This window comes from Platalea leucorodia, assembly GCF_965183815.1.
Source record: "Platalea leucorodia genome assembly, chromosome: 4".
Taxonomy (NCBI): domain Eukaryota; kingdom Metazoa; phylum Chordata; class Aves; order Pelecaniformes; family Threskiornithidae; genus Platalea; species Platalea leucorodia.
Window position 1 is genome coordinate 21,057,882 of NC_138826.1, and position 13,103 is coordinate 21,070,984.

General features: G+C 43.2%; 1 protein-coding gene across 1 annotated transcript in view; it reads left to right on the forward strand.

Moving 5' to 3' along the window:
- Positions 1 to 470: 470 nt before the first annotated feature.
- The window catches only part of VSTM4 (V-set and transmembrane domain containing 4), a gene marked incomplete at its 3' end in the record, with an annotated part of 38,040 nt that continues 25,407 nt past the window's right edge, over positions 471 to 13,103 (forward strand). Inside the window, exons 1-2 of the mRNA XM_082308110.1 lie at positions 471 to 594; positions 6,165 to 6,563. Coding sequence (XP_082164236.1) covers positions 540 to 594; positions 6,165 to 6,563 — 454 coding nt within the window. The 5' untranslated portion in view covers positions 471 to 539. The remainder of the gene's footprint in view (positions 595 to 6,164; positions 6,564 to 13,103) is intronic.

Consider the following 13,103-nt stretch of genomic DNA (forward strand, 5'->3'; position numbering starts at 1 on the left):
GAGGGGAATGGGCATGAGGGCCTGCAAAATTTCAAACACCTCCAGGAAAGCAGAGAGGATGCATAACACAGCCTTCCCGGTCCCACCACCCTGCCCCACAACCCCTAGCTGCCAGGCTGTCTCAGCCGCTCGCAAAGAGGCTTTCTGTGCTCAGAGAGGGGAGCTCTCCGCTTACCATCTGCACAGATCCGTGTCCTTTGGGCACGGGGTGTGTGCACAGGGGGGATCACAGAGACTACAGATGGAGCAGCCCTATCTAGCCCTAGTGCCGCCCCACAGACCTGAGCTCGGTGGGAAGAAAAGAAAGGGAAAGAAGGCGAGAAAAAGAGGAGGAGAGTTGAATAGGGGGCAGGACGGTGGGAAGAGCAGAGAAGTAGGGAGGGAAGGAAGAAAGCGGAAAAAAAGGAGGAGAAAGGGGAGGAGATGAAAGGCAAGGGGAGAAGGGAGGACCGGGCAGGGAGGAGGCGAGAGGCTGGGGAGGAGAGGAGGGAGGCAGCTCGGCAGAGAGGGAAGGGACGGGACCCGGCGCCCCGCGGGCCATGCGCCTCCTGGCCACGGCGCTGGCCGCCCTGCTGGCCACGGCCCCGGCCCCAGGTAAGCGGCACCGCGGGCGCGCAGCGGCCGGCGCCCAGCCCCGGCAGCCCGTTCCCGGCCGGGACGGGGCAGCCCCTTAGGCAGCCTACGGGACCCCGGGCTCCGCCTCGGGCTGCCGCCCGCCCCTTGGCGCCGCGGAGCAGGGTCCGGGTCCCCCCCGCACCGTGGGCACCGCGATAGGGGCTGGGGCAGTGGCCCCCAGCCGCGGCAGCGCCCGGGGCTCGGGCAGCAGCAGAGGGGGCTTAGCGAGGGGTTGGGGGGCCGCCGCCCGGGCACCGCCGGGAGCGGGCACCGCCGGGAGCGGGCGCCCCCGCCGCCCCGCGCCCCCGCAGCCGGCCGGGTCCTCCCCCGCCGCCCCGGGGGTCCCTCACCCCGCTCTGCCGCTGCCTTTCCGGGCTCCCGGCAGCAGCGCTTCTGCACAGCGACCTGACCCGCAACTGTGTTTTGACAAAACAAACAAACAAACAAACCAACCCCCAAAAAACCACCTCCCCACGCAGAAGTTTATGGAACGTGTCCTCTGCCACCTTCTGTGCCAGGCGGGACAATGTTTAGCTGCACCGAGGAATTACACACCAAGTTGAGGCAAAGGGAGATTTGGCATTGCTTTTTCCACAGATGCCTCTATGCATCCAGTGGAAATGGAACCCGTAGGTTACTTGTAAAAAACCTTCCCCCCTCAAGACCTTTCTGCCTCCAAAATCAAAGGTCCGTTGGCCAGCGTTGTGTCCTAAAGCTGCAAAATGCACACAGAGCCTGGATCTGAACTTCAAGGTGCAGTGAGGGTTGGGGGGTGGGAAAGCCCTGCTCATTCAAGGTTAATAAAAGAGCTGAATTTGGATCTTCCCTCAAAAGGGCAGGAGATGGTGGAGGCAGAGAGGTTTGGTTCAAGTCCATCTTTAGTCACTGCAGAAGCTTTCTCAGAGAAGAAGCCTCTGACTTGTGAAACTTGCAGACAGATCCGTTCAACTGAAAACAGCTGGTTGCTTTTGGTGATCTTGCTAGCCAGTTCCTAATTATTTTCATTTAAATGAAGAGCTTTGCTTCTTGTCAGCTCATCTGCTCTTCTTACTTTTTAATTGTAGAGAAGTCAAAATAAAGCAGGCTTTGACAATGACATTGTTTCACAGAACAAACTACAACAGGGATAAAAACTATCCCATATGCTTCTGGTCATGCAAATCCGAGATCAGAGGGTAACTACCCTGACGGTATGCCTCTCTAGTCCCTTAGCTATCAGCAGGGGCTAAGGAAAAAAGTCCTCTCAGCTCTTTAGGGTGAGTTATTGATTCTGCCTGTCAGTCTCCATAGAGGAAGGAAGAGGGCCCTATATATAATGCTAAACCTGGATTGTGAGCAGTAGCGCACAGGAGCAACGCTACTCGTGAGTATCTTCACCAAAGTAGCTGGGGTTCTTCCACAAAAACACAGCTACGCTGAAAGTGGTCACCAAATGTAAGGACCCAGCAGTGACTGTGGGTCCTCTGCTACTGTTCCAGCACAGACAGAGGGGACAGCCCTGGTATAGACAGGTTTCTGGCTGCTAAAAGTATGATTTGTTAATCCCGACAGTGAATGTGTTTTGCTATGTAATATGGCAGGCAACAAAGTCCAAACCTAGCTAATACTTGGAATTGACCTGGTGTAAGCAGAAGTGGACTATTTTCAAAATAGGATTTTTCAAAACAGAATGTAGTCAGCAGTAACCTTCCCTGACTCCCAACAGGCTAGTGAGACATGCAGGTGGAAGGTACCAAAGAAACAAACAGCTAAAACATCAGGATGAGAGCAATTAAGTGAGCTGGTTGCAAATAGGAGAGACATGTTTGATGATCAAGCACACTGCAAAGGAATCCTCAAGTCTTTGACTCACTCTCCTCCCCTTTTCTATAAATAATTTCCCTTTGCAAGCAGAAGCAAGACAAACTCTTGTGGTGAGCTCCACCTGAGCATCTACATCATGCTATACTGGGAAGGCAGGAGAAGAAAAACAGAGATTCCTCACTTGAAGCAGCAATCTGAAGTCTAGAAATTCAGTGCTCTGTTGGCACACAAGCCTGCTCTCAAGTTGTGGAGGAGTCTCCTGTTTTGGCAAGGAGCCCATTACCAGGGTAAACCTCATGTTGGGGCTGATCCAGTGTCTGCTAAAGACCGGAGGAACATTTCCACTAGTGTCTGGGAGCCCAGAACGAGGGTTTTCCTTTCCACAGAAGAGGTAAATGACCTCTTTCCTCCAAAATCCACCCCTGTTCCTGCTCCAATGGCAGTGGGAGGATAGCGTCAGATGGACACTGCTTTTCTGTTTTATATAAAGCATCACCTCACCCTGTTCAATATAAGATGAGATGAGATCATGGTAAAAGCATCAGGAACTTTCCAAAACTCTCCCCATTGTTGCATTTGTACAGCTGCACCAATAGGAGCCACAGGAGAAGGATAAGGAGATGGTTTCCCACTGATCAGACAACATGAAGGATACAAAATTTGATATTCCCTTATAAAAAGGCATGTCCCCAGAGGAAAAATAGAAGCCTTAGTTATAAAATACCAATGTTTGTATGAGTGTAAACAGCTAGAAAGGGATCAGAGACTCCATGTACAATGCTTCTTTATCTTCTTGCAGAGGCTTCCATCATCACCATATCTGAGTTCTTCTGTATTTTCTCTTGGGTACTTTTTGGCACTGTGTTCTGCCTAGTTTCGAATTAAGCAATGATTCTTTTGCCTTTTATTTTGGGACTCTATTCCACAATTAATCCTAGCCAGCTTTTTCAAACAAGAAGTTCACATGTCAGGAAAATGACATAATTGTTTTTCTTTACAGCGTTCACGACGTGTTCATAATTTCAGTAGAAAAAGTTTGTTTTTCATTTACCCAAACCACATTTTTATAAATTATTAAACATTTATAGCCTAAGTAATTATGAGAACCCCCAAAGTGTTGAAATCCTTAAACTTTTTCCTTATTTACTGAGCAGCACCACCTTCAAAGTTTAATCTTATTTTGATGGCAGAAGCCGCCACCTTCACACCTGCCTGTAAAGCACTACGGTCAGGTAACTCCAGCAAGTAATAACTGAAGTTTCAGGCCTGGAAAGCTTTTGGTGGTATTCAGCTTTAATTTTAAATTTCAACTTCCTGTTCTATTTGTGTGCTTTCTACAATCCAAAGTAATCTCTTGCTTTGGCCCTTACATGAATTGCACACACAAACGTCATGCACAGATTATATCAATAATCTAGGCCATGCTTAGCTGTAGTTTCTTAAAGAAATTAAAAAAAAAAACAAAACACTTTCTTTATACAACTTATTTTCTCCTTCATAAAGAAAATATAATGGCTACTTGAAAAAATACACCATTCAGTAGACCTTTTTATTGAAATGACCCAAAATAATTATTATACTATTAATTTTCAGAGGGTTCTTCTCAAATAGCTGCAATATAACGTCTTTAATTTGGTGGATTTACTTTAAGTAAGGTGATACAATTCACCACTCGATTTTACAGCTTCACTGGGGCCATAAACCCAGTGTCTCTGCCTCTAATACTCCTTCAGAAATAGAATGGAAATACTTTACTTGCTTATTTTGAAGATAAATATATGTTTGTGTTTCAGGAGCTGATGTCAGACGAGTCTCTGCCAAAACGCTCATCCCCTTTGTTAGAATGTTCCTAGCTGATGTGCTAGAAAAGTGTCCAGAAATGAAAAAATCATTCTCCCAGAGTTGCAATTCTCATTAGCATCTGAGTACAGTATAGTCACATAACAGGAAGCTTAACACTCACATTTTAGAGGACATTTCATGCTTTGCAGAGTGCATTTCGGGGAGTGCTTGCTCACTGTTGAAATATGGTTCTCTCTCTAGCGGATGCCATCAGACCAGTAGATTACACATTACAAGTCATTTAGGGAACACATTGCCACAATATACCATTGGTCAAAAATAGATCAGTTTCTGATATGACTAATACAAACATTCTTTCTTTATATACATTAGGAAGGAAATAAAATGAGTGTTGATTCCCCTGCCTCAGAAAATCAGTCCAGCATAAATCAGTTAGGTCAGGAAAGAAAAATCTTCCTCTAATGAGCAACTATGGACTTCTTTCAACCTTCACCTATAACGGCCATAGTTAGAAATAAAGCAGAGAGACAAACAACTGGTCTAAGGTAGGTTCATGCTGAAGAACAGGAAAAAAAAAAGAGTCAGAAGTGAACGGAATAATCATCTGTCCCAGTATAATCTCATGTCATATTTTATCATGCAAATGATGTCAGATTAAATTGAATTTGTATTCAGAAGGACTAATCTGACAGATGTAACCCAGACTTGAGATAACCATTTGATTATGACAAGGAGAATATTACTTAAAACACAGGCCATGGGGAACTGTAAAGTGAGGAGCTGGTTACAGGCATATAGAGAGGTTAGTAGTCTTTCAGTGATCATCTAGGGAACAGTATCATGTAAGGTTTGCACAAATTATACCTAAAAGAAGTAGACAGAAGCATGCACATTGAAATTATATGACCTTATCAAGTTAGCATAAGATTGGGATAGCACGTAGGAAAAACTCAGGACCAAGTAACAAAAGTGGAGCAGAACTTAGTGAAGCAAAGTCATGCACTTGGGGATTAGTAAGAGTTTCTTTGGTACACTAGGAACTGAACCACAAATGACAAAGAAAGGAAAATGCTGAAGTATATTATTTAATTATGAACTGACATATAATCACATGTGAAAATATCATGAAGAAGGACAACATAATTCTGGGATATACGAGGCAAGGTATATCTCAGTCAACTCTGGGAAGTACCGTGACTATTTCACAGGACATTGGAGAGCTTCTTTCCAGACACTCCCTATAATTCCAGTCACCCACATTAAAAAAAAAATAAAATAACTACAATCAAAATAAAAATTTAAACTGGAAGCAATGCAGAGAAGGGCTACTAAGCTTAATAGGGAAGTGGAGACACTACTTTACTAGAGGAGACTAACAGAGCTTGGCTTCTTTAGCTCAACAAAGCAAAGGCTGAGAGACCAGATAATTGCTTTCTACATGGAGTCAGGAAGCAAGCGCTAGGGAAGAAAACACTATTTAAACTTCAAGCTGGCACAGGAACAAATAGGCATAAACTGGCTATTGAAACAATTTAGCCTGGATATCCTAAGAAGGATGCAAGTCGTCAGAAGAGCTGGTTGTGGAACAGCTTTCCAAAAGACATTCTTGGCTGTTGCTCCAAGCTAGTTTTAGATTAATGATTGTTCGCACTGACGAAAGATTATGTGATGTTGGGCCTATGGTAGCAGCAAGGTGTCCACTTCAGCCCTGCCTTATTATTATCGACAGCAAGAATACTAGAGCAGAGTCACTGAAGGAGGGCCTCATACCATATTTAACATTCACAGAGAGACAGAAGATGTCAGGTTCTAAAAGCTCATTAAATTGCTGCACACTGAACAGATGCCATCAGTTTACCTGCTGTGGACTTGCACGCTGGGACAGATTATGGTGCTGTTGTGCCAGTATGGAGGATTCTCACCATCTCTTCTTTCCATTGCAGATGTTTGTGAGGCTTTAAATGTGACAGTCTCTCCAGGACCAACTGTGCGATACTCCGAGGGAGATAATGCTACCCTTTACTGCCACATTTCTCAAAAGAGAAAGACAGACAATTTGCTGGCTGTGCGGTGGGTCTTCTCTGCATCACCTACCCAGGAGTATCTGATGATCAAAATGACAAAGTTTGGGTCTGTCCAATATTATGGAAATTATACTCATCATTTCCACAAGCAAAGACTTCATCTTCTTAAAGAGAAACATGGAACTCTGTACAAATTTCTTATTCTAAGCCTCCAGCAAACAGATCAAGGACATTATATATGCAAAGTCCAGGAAATTGGCAAACACAGGAATAAGTGGACAGCATGGTCAAATGGCACGGCAGCTACTGAAATAAGAGGTGAGAGAGTACTGAATTAAATTCTATCATTTTTCTTGTCCCATGATCCCTGTTTTTCTTTTCTTGCAAGTTCATCCATAAGACATTTGAAGTTGTTAGGTTATTTTTTAAGTGTTATCTGTGGATATGAGAAGAAAACCTAATACTCAGCTTCTTTACTTATACAATTTAAACATTATTCAGTCCATATTAAAATGTAAAGAAGCGAGAAGATTGGTAGATTTGTAGAAGATAGTCTATTTCCATTGCCTTTTACCAGAATAGCAGTAACTAAAACTCCTTTACATTCAGCTACAGGTCTCTACAACTTTGCTAGGGGGAATAAACAAATGCCATTATTATTTAAATACAAAGAGGCAGAAACAGAGAGAAATTAACTTATTTTCTGAAGAATATGCAGTGGGTCAGCCAGCAATAGAAGCATTATATTTTAGATCTATGTTTTGCCTCTCTCTTGGTGTTTTCATTGCTTTTAGTTCTAGTCTAGCAGTAGTTGGTAAGTAACATTTCTAGTATCACTTCTGTACTTCTGTTTATACCACTTGTAGCCAGAAAGCAGAGCTAGAAAAGCAGTGACCAGCCTGCTGGTATTGAACTTCAGAGAAAGAAACGACCAGCAACGAGCGAGGGTTTTGAACCAAGTCGAAAACAGGCCTTCTCTTCAGGATGGGTCAGCTCAAATCTAACGCCACCACACCCACACTTTCAGAGATGGGTGAAACTGGCTTTTTGAGAACGGACTCCTTTGAAGGAGTGGTTGAGCTCAGCAGTTGTGCCATTAGCTCTAGCTGGCAAACTAACCCCCTGCTTGTGGTTTTATAAACAGAAAAGTTGATTTCCCACAGGGCCAACTCTAAAGATAATGCTAAAAATCAAGTGTGACTGCTTGGTCTGGAAATTCAAGAGGTTCATCCAGCAATCGCAGAAAAACGGGGGAGAAAACTGTACTTCATGAAGTTTCTGCCATTGTTGTTGATGATAAATTTATTGTTGTGTTTAGACTGCAAATGTTATTCCTGTAGCTGGGAACCCTAATCCCACTTACCTAATTTATGTTTTGGGGAAAGTGGCACTAGCTCTCCTCTGAAGCCAGTTTTGCTCTGAGGGAACTCTGTTGACTACAGGTCTTTTCAAGATGGATTCGAACACATTTATGTAATCTTAATCCAAAGCATATTCTGTCAACGCCAACTTCAGTGGTGTCATTCAGGTTTCTGTATCACTTTTGGATTATACACACACCAGGGAGACAAATGTGACAGTAAAAAATAATCTTTGTGAGTGTATGATGATCTCCTGTGGCTATTTCTCAGGTATCACAAGCTTTCATTTTGATCTATGAGAAATATGAGAGCAAAGATGTGAAAAACACAATATAACAAGAGATAGAGAGCAGCTTCATGTTGACCAGCAATGTTTAAATCTGCCTTGAGAAATCATGGCATTAACATAATATAATTAGCTGATTATTACTAGCAATGATGAAAGACACTAACGATGCAAAGCTGAAGTTCTGTTTAAATTAGCGGCAAACACCATGGATTAATTTTAAACAACAGCAAGAAAATCCTAGTCTAAACTATTTGGTCTTATAGGGTATGCAAAAGTTGTCTGGAAAGCCTCTAAGACACTCATGTGGGATTTCCTCTGCTTCCTGGTTGCAGACAGTCAGAAATATAAATAATGACAGAGCAAGACACAAGTCCAAACTGGAACTCCAACCCATTACCTGTCTCCACCAGGGAAAAGCCCACCCCTCCAGCACCCAGACCCCAGCTGTGTGCATCAGCCACCCTTCTTTTGCACAGAAGACCAGGGAAGCAGAACTTAAAGGAAAACTTCACCAAAGTTCATTAGACTCCTAAATACAAATCACCAGAGCATTCAGTACCATGGGTCAGAAAAGCAATCCTGCAGCCTAATGTCATCTGTAATCCATAACCTGGTATCCTAAAGAAACCAAAGCCTACATGATCACACTATCAAGTAGTCTTCACCCTTTTGAATCCATGCGCTGATTTTAACGAGACAACAGTCTTAAAGATATTAAGGCTGTATAAGTAATGTGAAATTGGCTGGGGGGAGGGAGAGAAGATCTGCAAGAACTTCCTCACTGAAGGAAAGCTGTAAGAACAAAAAAGGTAATTATTGTTCTTGAGCTGCTATGTGCCCAGTGACCTTCCACATCACAGTCAGTAGTTGGGGCTCCTGGACATACCACAGGAGGAGGTGGCCAGTACTAAGGTTGTTGTGGAAAGGGGAGCCATTAGAGTATGGGACACAGAATTCATTAGCTTCACAGCTCAAAGAACAGTTTCTTGTTTGATTTTTGTTGCTGTTTTCACTCTTTTGTTTTTGAATGGGGAAGAGTAAAAACACTAGAGCCCAACATCTCCTGAACTCAGCCATCTTAACCTCTGGAGGGCATTAAGTTTTACAAGTACTAACCCCATCTTGGGTGGCTGGAGCCAAGACACAGTGGTTAGTCTTGCAACCACACAGGGATAAGAACTGAAACTTTATTGCATGCATGATTTCGCCCTACAGACTTCAGGCATTAGCTTGCTTCATGCTCAGCAGTCGTTCTTCCCTGCTGTTCCTATGCTTGGCTAGGAACTGGCTCTCCTCCTCCTCTTCCTCTCTCTTCCTCCTTCACCCCTTTAGATTTGGCCAAAAGGAGACATTCAGCCACTGTCAAGAAGGAACTGGCAAGCAGGAGGACTGATCACCCCAACTGCCTCAGCGTCTCACCTTTGGGAAGGGGCAAAGCTGGTGACTGGTGTGGGGAAGAGATGCCAAGGCTCTCATCTCACCCTGCAAAGAACAAGTGGTTCAATTGCTGTGCTGGGGGAGAAGAGGAAGAGAGGCTGAGAGTAACTTGCAGGTGGTGTTACTTCCAGCAGCACCTCGAATGGATGGCCAGGGCTGAAGCTTGCAGGCCTACAAGCAGGTCTAGGAGGCCACCATACAATCCCAGAATCTCCTAGAGGATAGACTACACCTTTTTCCAGTGCTTTGGGGAAGAAATTCTGAGGATAACTTGAGGGATGGGAGCTAGAGAGGTCCAGGTCTGGTGTCAAGACACAGAGAGAAGCAGTGAGGGAGGAAAGTACTGTTTCAGGTGGGGGCTTTCTCTATACTGACCCTTCCCCTCAAATCCTCTGCACCAGACCAGGTCTCTGTCTCCAAGAGTAGTACACTGAAAGACAGAGTGGATAACAAGAAATGTGTTTCTTGCATGAAGGACTTGCAAGATAGACCAATAGATATACCCAAGGAGTGCAGAACAAGTAGCAGGCTTGCAAGGGAAAAAAGAAAAAAAAAAGAAAAATAAAGAGAGAAAATCAGATGGAGAAACATTTTTAGAATTTTCCTGTGATAATGTCATTTCATAGGGCAGGTCAGCATTTTAAAGAGTGTTTTCTCATTCACTGAATGATGGAATTTCTTAAATGCCTGTAGTGAAACATATGGATTTGTCAGGAGTGCTTGGAAAGGGAATGACATGTTCCAGGTAAATGGCAGCAGATGAAAAAGCAATATAAAAATATTGTTAGACCACCTGTCATACCCCTCCTCACAAAAAGCCACTCTGCATCCTTCATAGCTGCTCAGGCTATTGCTAACTATAACACAGAAATTTCTCATTGCTCTTCCTAGCTGAAGTGTGGGGTTCAGATCAATTTAGTTATTGCAAAGAAGGAAAACTAACTTTTCAGTACAGCCCTTAAATACTATTCTCCCCCCCCCCCCCCCCCCCCCCCCCCGATTTTTAGTATGATTTATGAATAATCAGGGTGGGGATTTGAGACCCATGACTTCATCTTTCTCACATTCTCTGGTCAGCTGTATTGCTTCTCTCTGCTTCAAACGTAACTGAAAGCAGAGCAGGAAACCTGAGACAAGGGAGGAAAGCAGGGCCACCTGTAGACTGAACACATTGACAATACACCCTGTGGTGATCTAGGGCAGACACCACCACAACCCCGGCCATCCCAAAGGCATATTTATTCTAATTCTAAATCCAGAATAAAGATACTAAAAGACATCTGAAAAATGACGTATCTTTAAATGCCATAGCAACTGTTTTACTACTAAAGGCCTCTTCACTGGAAACAAAGGACTGCCTTAGCTAGCATTCGGTTAACGCACTGTGAGCGTACAGGGCTTGCTACACACGGGAGGGAAGGCAACTCATTTCAGAGTGGTGATAAAGTCTCCAGTTTCCCCAATGGTAACAGTTGGACTCTTCAAGGAAATTTTCTTCCAAACACATTTTGCATTTTATATTATGATCGGTTACACTTTTTATTGCAAAGGGATTTACTTATATTATAGTTAGATCCAGGATGCAACAAAAGAAGCAATGCAGATTGCCTGAAGCATTTGGATACTTAAATTGTACTGCTTGTGCTTTATCAAATAAGGTAACAGTATTCAAACAAATCACAGTTGCTGTCTTGTCTAGTATTTTGTTCCAGTTAATGTGTTTGCAGTTATGCCCAAATTCAAAGTAGTATCTTTATGCTAAAGCACCAGGCAAATTTCTTACAACCTTGCACATCAAGTGGATGCGGAAATAGCATTGAGGTCCCTTTTTTTGTTCACACAGGAAGAAGAGTTCACTGTGTAAGACAGAAATTTCCAGAGGGAATGGAAAAGGGTCATTCTGCTTCTTCAAAATCTGACTTGCTCTTGAAACAGAAAAAACCTGGGGCAGTTCAGTACATAGCCTGTGTCAGCCACCAAACATAGCACTATTCAAAGCAAAAGACCTTACCAGATTATGGCTGGGTCTGTAGTATCTACTGCTACTACCTTATATTCAGATTTTTTTTATTTGCTAGCAAGTTTGCAGGTGTGAATTTGTGTAGGCCATTAAGAAGTTGCAAATGCATTTTCTTACAACACAAATTTATACAGATACACATATTAGAGTTGTGGAAAAACAATTGAGTTACAGGCTACAGTTCCTTAATGTGTAATGATGTCAGTTAAAAGTTTAGCTACATATCTGGCTTCTCCTTTAGGGACAGAATACATGTATTCAGAAAATAAGCCTCATCTGATGGGGATGAAATCCTTAGTCTTCCATTCATGGAATCATGTGTCAACTACAGCAACTTTGTAGTGTTTTCAGAAGCCCTAGCTAAAATTTGAACTGTTGCAGTTTGCACCTTTAGGTGCAGTAAATACAAGACATCAAATAGGATTTATAAAAAGGCTGCTGTTAGATCTTGGTACTAAATCCAAGAGAAATCCATGTCCTGATGTTGCCAAGAAGTGTCTCCTACTCCAGTCATGCAACATCTTCTCTCTAAGCTAAGGTGAACCTTTCCCCCTTCCTCCATCTTCTTATCAAAGACATCTGTTCTTTTCCTGGGCTTGTGTGGTCAATGTTAGCCTAAAACCAAGTTAGTGATCTTCATTGTAGTACAGAATACACCAGAAAACAGTTTGAGGGTGGGGGAAAAAAAAAAAAGATATCAGAAAGATGGTTCTCCCACTGCCTTCCTATCAGAAATCTCAAAATAGCGAGTAGTCTTCTCAGAACAATATGCAGCACCTCCAAACCATCATTTACAGTTGGGTAATCCCTCAAGCCCACTATGCAAGGTACTGCACATCTCTTAGGAAGAGCAATACGTCTTCCAAATGGTTTACAATCCAAGAGAAGAGACTACATGTAGGAGGACAAACAGAGAAAATTAGGCAGTCCAACTATAATCCTACTGGTATGGACAACACAAACAAGTAGAGATGATCACAACAGTCTGTCCTGTTAGGAAGTTTATGTGTCAGAGTCTCCCATAGAACAGAGTCCGAGTTCTGTTAAGTATTAGTTGCATGTTGTGTTTTCTAACAGTAAAAATGTTGCAAGATATAGGAATGCAAGATCCCCCCTCCCCCCCCCCCCCAAATGAACAAACCCCCTTTTTCAGGGAAGGTATTCTAAAATACTCGCCAAAAATCTGTGTGTGATGCTTTCCTGTAACAAATGAGTAGATTTGCTAAGATATTCAGGATGAGCTTCCTATCACAACTAAACATAAGATTTCTTTAGTCCTGAAAGCAGTTCCATATCCACTGAGTTAGCCCCACACCTCACATCCCTAGAGGACACTCCTTAATGCATTACCTTTCCAGTAAGAAGGAGGTTCAGACCTCATTGGCAATGTGGGGGACATCACCAGACTCCCATTCAATTGCACTGATTGCTAGCAGAAAAAAATAATGGATTATCATAAGTGAGATCATCTAATCTGATGTCATCAAAAAATGTCAGCATGCATAAACAATCTGGCTGAGGAGAGCAGAGAGGGTTTTGAACAGTGATACAGCAGTCAGAGCATTTGGATTCTAGTACTAGGTTGTACAGCTGTTATGACATTGACATTCATCCATTTGCCCAGAGCTCTGCAGTCTGCTCCTCTTTCTGAAACAGAGAGCGCAATTCTGTGCAAAGTCTGCAGCTATTTTCCCCCTCTTACTTCAATTAGAACACAGTCGTTCAGTCGGCCCTTTTTCTAGGATATAAAG